This window comes from Nicotiana sylvestris, chromosome 6, assembly GCF_000393655.2.
Source record: "Nicotiana sylvestris chromosome 6, ASM39365v2, whole genome shotgun sequence".
Taxonomy (NCBI): Eukaryota; Viridiplantae; Streptophyta; class Magnoliopsida; order Solanales; family Solanaceae; genus Nicotiana; species Nicotiana sylvestris.
In genome coordinates, this window is record NC_091062.1 from 170,550,247 (window position 1) to 170,557,210 (window position 6,964).

A 6,964-nucleotide genomic window follows, 5' to 3' on the forward strand; every position below is an offset into this window, starting at 1 on the left:
TTGGTTGGATTGCTCACCAGCAGGAAAAGAAGGTGCTTTCTCAGTTTGGTTCTCATGGATGAGAGCTTTAGGTACTTGTGCTGGTTTTGCACTTGCATCAGTTTTCCCTGGACAAATCAGCAAGTCATTTGGGATAGCATTTTGTGCTGCAATTCTTGGGAAAATAATCCTCATATTTGGGAATATCAGTAACTTTGCAGGAGCTAAAGCAGCTGGACATGTGAGAGAGCATAGTGAAAAGGGTTCACCAATGGCTGCCTTGGGTAGTGGTGTTGAAATGAAGATACCTTTGTCCGCAGAAGCCCAAGAAGAAGTGAGAGTTCAGCTCTAGTTGCTTTTTCCTTCTTTGCAAAATTTTCTGTTGGATTATTTTAAAATAAGATTATTGCCATCGTGTGCATGTACCTAGTAAACTTTTCTATGTATCATGGATTTTGCTTTGAAATCTTCATTCTTTTCTTGTGAACATAGAGAAAATTCATGAGAAAAACTGTTTTCTTACTTGCTATATGTGGCTTCTTGTTTGAGAGGATCAAAACTGGCAACTATAGCAATGTTTGTTTTTGATATTTAAAGAGTTCCAGCTACTATGTGAATGGATGTTTGATGAGAACTTTACATATCTCATCTATGAAATTTTTTGTGTGTGTATTAATCATTGCACAGATGAAAGTTTACATGTGAAAAACTTTTGCTGGGAACAGTGTATTGGGTTTTTAAACTTAGGTTAACCACTTAGTTTTTCTTCGTTTTTGCTTTGTTTGGTTAGAAACTACGTAGAAAGTTTTATCTATTTAGAACCATTCGCCAAGATTAAGCTTTATTGTCTGACAAGTTTTTGTCCATTTCTTGCTATTCTTAGGGCAAACCTTCAGCTAGCAAGTGGAAAATAGACTAGGGATCATTCTTCTTTTGGCATTAGCATGTTGGTGTACCTATAATTCTCTTCTTAATAAGTACTAGCCATTAGATTGAAATTGACATGAAATATAAGTGATAATCAATGGGAAACCTGATTGTGTTTATTTTCCCTTGGAATAACATTTGTTCATGTCACCGACTAGACATTTTTAATGAGATGGTTAGCAGTTTGACACCGAATACCAGGGGAAACAATACAAAAATTATGATTAACAACCACATAATTTAACTATTTACTCACCACATTTCCTGACAAAACACAATCGCTCGGCTAGCATGAATTTGTGTCATTGCTAAATTGCTTTATATTAGATGGCATACTTTAACTTGCTCTCCTTTAGGCTCTTCAACATGTTGTAAAATAAATCCTGCGAAAATTGCTAGGCTTTCCTGAGTCCTCTAAAAATATGTAGAATAATCAGTTTATATTTGTATCACAGTTGGAAAAGTTAGTTAAACTACCAGAAACATGTTGAAGACTTCTCCACTTGAATATCAGAGAATATTTTTCATTCGAACGACTTGCTCCTGAGATCATCTCTAGGTAAATCTTATTTGTTCTTAGGAAACCTCTCAAAATCCACTCATTTTGCCAGAGAATGTAAAAGCTTTGTTATGAACGACCTGAAACAAAAGACATTACATGTTTGACTTAAAAAATCGTCTACACTAGTAGCTGTACCAGAGGAGAAACCAATAAAATGAGAAGAGTAGAAAAGCCTCTTAAGCGCAGCAAGGGCATAGAACTACAAATGCTTCAACCACAAAAGTTGAGCTTCTTCATCACTTTTGCATAAGCCAAAGGGACAGTAGCAGGTTGCCTGAGTCGACGTTTTGATTTCTTAGACTGCAGCAAGCAATAAAACTAGTTTAACACCACATCGAAGTTATAAGAATGCCAGTGTATAAACACAATACCATGCAGATAATTCAACACAGAAGATGGGAGCTCAACTTCGATTAGGTGCTCAAGGATCTCTTTTTAATAATGATTGTCATTTTGTTGATGTGTAAAGAGCACCATGGAGGAGGAGAAACATGGAATTCTACCTTTTTATTCTTAAAAAAAGTGTACTCCAGCATATTTGACCTTACTATATTTCTATATATCCAAGAATCTACTATAAAATCAACTTCTGAAGTCCTTGATATCAGGAAATCCAAGATATTGCCTACCAAAACCTGTGTTGGTGGGAAATAGCAGGTACCCAGTGGAATAGTACAGGTATGGGCAAACTTGCCCCAACAACACCGTCATCAACAACTACTCCTCCATCCGAGGCAAGTTGGGACACCACTCAATGAAGGCATAAGAGTAAGAGTAATTCAGAAGCTGTGATCTTACAGCAGACTTCACCTTGTTAAGGAAATTTTGGACTTACTATTCCTCTTAACAAGCTGAATACTCTGCAGTTGAGCAGAAATCAAATCTAATTTACTAGTTCAGCCTGACAGCTTGCAAGATTATGTTCCCACAGGACTTGAGGTTTATACATCCCATATCAAATACTGTATTACAGCCCCAAGATACACTTAGCTGTGATGCACAATATTGTAATTAACTAATAGGGCCAAACAATTATTAACTAATTGGAGAAAGAAAAGCAATGCCAACTCATTAGTAAGTGTTTCTATGCAATTCAGTTTGGGGTGGATGTTACATTCGATAACACATAGTAGTTAAGAAACAAATGACAACCAATGAATCATCAATCACGCCTATTAAATTAGTTGAATAGGCTATATGGATCTTCTTTATCCAGTCTACTATATTCAGCTCCCATTCCAAGACTTAATAATTTGTATTTTGATGCAAATTAGTGGTTCTCTAAAACTTAAGGTTCTCTTGATCTTGCATTTATTTCCAGACGTATAAGTCTAACCAGAACCAAAAGACTCCCAAAAGCACCAAACCAAATGTAAGTGTAAAATTAACAGTTAAACCTCAATCCTAACTAGTTGGTATAAGTATATTGTTCATTTGCTTTAATTGGGTCGTCTTCTTGGCTAAGCCTATATTAATCTCAAAAGGTTGTCAAGTCTGTTGAAATTTCTATCTCATCGCATTTTACCACTTTCTATCATCATATTGTCGCACTCGCACGTATAGACAGGTACATCTTAAGGTCTTACGTAGGACATAAGAAAGCCATCTTAGGTGACCTCTTTTTCATCCTCTTTGTTACTTCAACCTCTGTTAGATGTGATCATCATATTGTCGCACTCGCACGTATAGACAGGTACATCTTAAGGTCTTATGTAGGACATAAGAAAGCCATCTTAGGTGACCTCTTTTTCATCCTCTTTGTTACTTCAACCTCCGTTAGATGTGATCATTTCTAACCTTGTTCAATCTCGTATGAGCGCATAAACATTTTAGCATTCACATTTTCACGACATTCATCATGTGAATTTATCAAATATGAAGATTTTCCAGGCAGTCAATAAGAGAAAAAGGAAGAAATGATGGAAAGGATTACATGCACTCCTACTCACCATGGAATGCAAAAACTTGGGCACCAACTTTCTTTGGGACCCTAAGGAAAGCTGATACAAGGACAGATGGGGCAAAACTAGAAGTTCCACTGGATCACAATTCACCAGTATAGCAGCATCGTAGTTGTGGTCCTGTAGCACTCTATAATGCTTAGGTTATTAGTTCAGCTTCTATCTTTTACTTATTCTAGGCAAAATTTGATTATTTGGTTCCTAATTTTCTGGATTTCTTTTATATTATTTTCCTTCCTTTTATGTAGTTTGTTGATCTGCAATTTCTTAATCTCAGCTATTCCTGCCTTTTATGTTTATCTTGAAGAACTTCCATTACGTGCTAAAAGGAACATCTTCAAGGATTTTGCGCAGTTTCCTCTAAGAAATAGGGCTTCAACTGAACCAAAGTGAACACCTTCCCACTCGTGCTCCTCTTGTGTCACTACAGAATACAAATTGAAAATTTCGACGTGCACTAGCAGCTGGTAAAGTTAACCTGCAATTCTGATTATTATTAGTTCAGTTTGATTTCTCTAGGTGTTTGAAAGCTTTTAGTCAAGCACAGTGATCAAACTTTTATGATTGCATTTGTTTAATTGACTACCCTCTGTTGCCTAACCTGCAACCAAATTTCAGCATACTGAGACAACCTAAAAGACACCAAAAGACGCAATAAACCCCAAGATAAAGATTGCCCCGAATGCTCCTAGCAACCTAAAATTACAGACAAACTTGGACAGAAAAATGAAGGTACGAGTGAAATCCTTCTAAAAGACAACATGAACTAAATAATTCGGATTAAGAAAATAAGTCAGATCTTTCTTTTTTTGTGATAGGTATGAACTACAAATTCAGAGTTCCCTAACTTATAGCAATCTTCATTCTAAGCGTAATATCTGTATCACTTATATAAAAAGAAAATGGTGGCAAATTAGATTCTAGGTCATTCTTAATCTAGATTTAAGAATTCAATCATTTCTAGAATCAAACTGATTTTGTTCTGAAAGTTGCACAACAAAGCACTAGCTGTGAAACATCTTTTTTGTCCTCTCAAACACTCTAGCTGCTTTTTGGGTTCACTTAACCTTTCTCATGCTTGATTCATAACTGGTTTTTCACTGAATATTGGGTTCCAGAATTCTTCCTTACAACATTTCCCTTATTTTTTTATTTTTTTATTAGGAATGTTTCCCTTGTTTATTGAAACTCCAACATCTGAAAGCTCCAATTTGGAGGTCTCATAAAACTTCCGTAATCCGTAATTTCATTCTCCTAAACAGATGTCACAAATCATCAACTAACAATTAACAGACAACCCTACATTTGCACTAAGATTTTAGTTCAATACATCTTTGGACCCTAAATCAACTGGATTGCTAAACCATTTCAATGTATTGAGCAAAAAGAATCCTATCAATTCAATAAGTTTAGCAAACTGCGATCACATGAGCTCATTTCAGGAAGTAATGACTACTTTACAAGTTATGCACCTATTCACAAACCTGAACAATTGCAACAGCAAGGTGTAATCTTCCCACTCCTTGCCAAAGAGTAACCAATTTTCTTGCATAGTGGGAAGAAAGATATATGCTTTCACCGAGAAGCATTCTTAACCCCCCCCCCCCCGACGTTCAGGCAAACAGTTATCCCTTACAAGTCAAGAGCATTTCTATAATTCTATTAACAGCAATAAGACAAGTACCGGGGAAAACACATATGTGGTTGAAATTATTACCTACAACACCACCTCACAATCATAAGGTAATATAAACAAGAATAACAGGTCATGTATAGAGAATTTGGCTAAATCAATCCCAACTTCCTAAGCAAAAGAGAAAAGCTGACCTTTAAATGTGCATTGTGTCGCTTCCCCTCTCTCCAGCGCCGAATCAGTCCATCTTTCATAACCCTAAATCTGTCCTTATAAGACCTGATCCAGAAACAAGTGTTACATCTCTTCAATATCTCATATGACTAAAAATATAAAACAAATTGGTTAATGAAGACATATACATACGAGTAAAATTTCATTTTGATTTTCTTGACTTTTGATGTGACTGGAGTCATCGGCTTCCTGCTTTTCAACTTCCTTTTCTTCTGTTTTGCAGTGATGTACCGCACTTGCGTGAACTAGAAAAATAGCAATCAATGTTAAATAAGTAAATAACAGACAAATGCGATAAACATAGAACAAATGCTACAAGACTTTTCAGCACCTGGAACTAGAAAAAAAACATAAATCAACAATATAGAAGTAAATAACAGACAAATGCAATAAGCACACAAAAGACTCTACTTGCATTTTCAGCACCATCCAAGACTGATCGCGAATTAAAGCTCAAATTTTTATTAACCCCTTTACTTTTCCTTTCATTTTCCAGCTCTTAGTTAAATAGCAGTGGCACTTATTACAGCAATTACATATAAATAGCAGTAGTATAGTGCATTATACTATTTAAACGTTCTGGGAAAGCAAAAGAACTGAACACAATATGCAGATTTTAAGTCATTATGGGCTACCCCTTATGAATGAGTGCAATTTAATATAAATATACACATGTACAAGAAAATTCATCTATATATAGTTCAAGCCCAACACATCAGGTGACCAACAAGTACCCACCCACTAATTAAAAATCGCCTTTTTAACTAAATTTTTCTCGACAAAAAAAAAATGAAAATGATAAAGATATGAGAGAAAAAAAGAACCCAACTTACAGAAGAAGGGAGGAGAGAGGAGTGAGTAGAACTTGGGAATGAAATGGGGCCATGGGAAATGGGCGTAAAGCTGGAAGAAAATAAGGTACGAGTAAAAGGTCTGTGTATGGGATTGGTAGCAGTGGTGAGAAGACGATAGGGAAGAGGGTGATGGGTATTTGGAGTCGAACGGAGAACGGCGAGGGATCGGAGCTTGGTGCACCATCTCTGCATCTTTGATTTTTTGCTCTTTTGTTTGAGACTTAGGTTTCACAAATTTTGCTTTGGGTTGTAAGAGGCAGGGAGACCACTTTTTTCCAGGTTGAAATTGCAAAGATAGCCGCTTTCGTGACAGCTATTTAAACAATAGTCATCATTCACAATGTACTTAAAATTCAGTCATTAAGTTTGGCTAATTGCTATGACAGTTCAAACTTCAGACCTGTCACCCCTGGAATTTGAAAGTCCTGGAGTTTCACTTCACCTATGAAATAAAATCCCACAGTAATGACTATTTTTCAATTTGCATAGACTAAAAATGACTAGCTTGTGCTATTACTACTATCAAGGCAGGCGCCTAACATAGACCCTGAAGCCCAATTCCGACCCCTCAGGACTAATCAAGTCGACCCCCTTATTTCTTTATTTCTTTTGTTTATTTGATTAAAATATACATAACTTTTATTGATGAAAATTAAAATTAATATACTAAATATTTAATTTTAAACATTGAATTTTGAATTCTGAAAATCTTCCGACTTACAACTTGAAGTTGAGAATAGAAATATACAAGTTGATAATATTTCCAAGAAAATATATATTTTTAACCAATTAGTTCTTCAACTTCCGACTTAGC

At 35.7% G+C, this 6,964-nt stretch overlaps 1 protein-coding gene across 1 annotated transcript; it reads right to left on the bottom strand.

The window, feature by feature from the left end:
• Positions 1-1,391: 1,391 nt before the first annotated feature.
• Positions 1,392-6,433, bottom strand: LOC104227050 (uncharacterized). The gene is made up of 4 exons (XM_009779183.2): positions 6,130-6,433; positions 5,429-5,541; positions 5,257-5,341; positions 1,392-1,768 (listed from the first exon to the last, which is right to left on the bottom strand). The coding sequence occupies exons 1-4, from the start codon at positions 6,340-6,342 to the stop codon at positions 1,679-1,681; spliced, it is 501 nt and encodes a 166-aa protein (XP_009777485.1). The 5' UTR covers positions 6,343-6,433; the 3' UTR covers positions 1,392-1,678.
• Between the last annotated feature and the right edge of the window lie 531 nt (positions 6,434-6,964).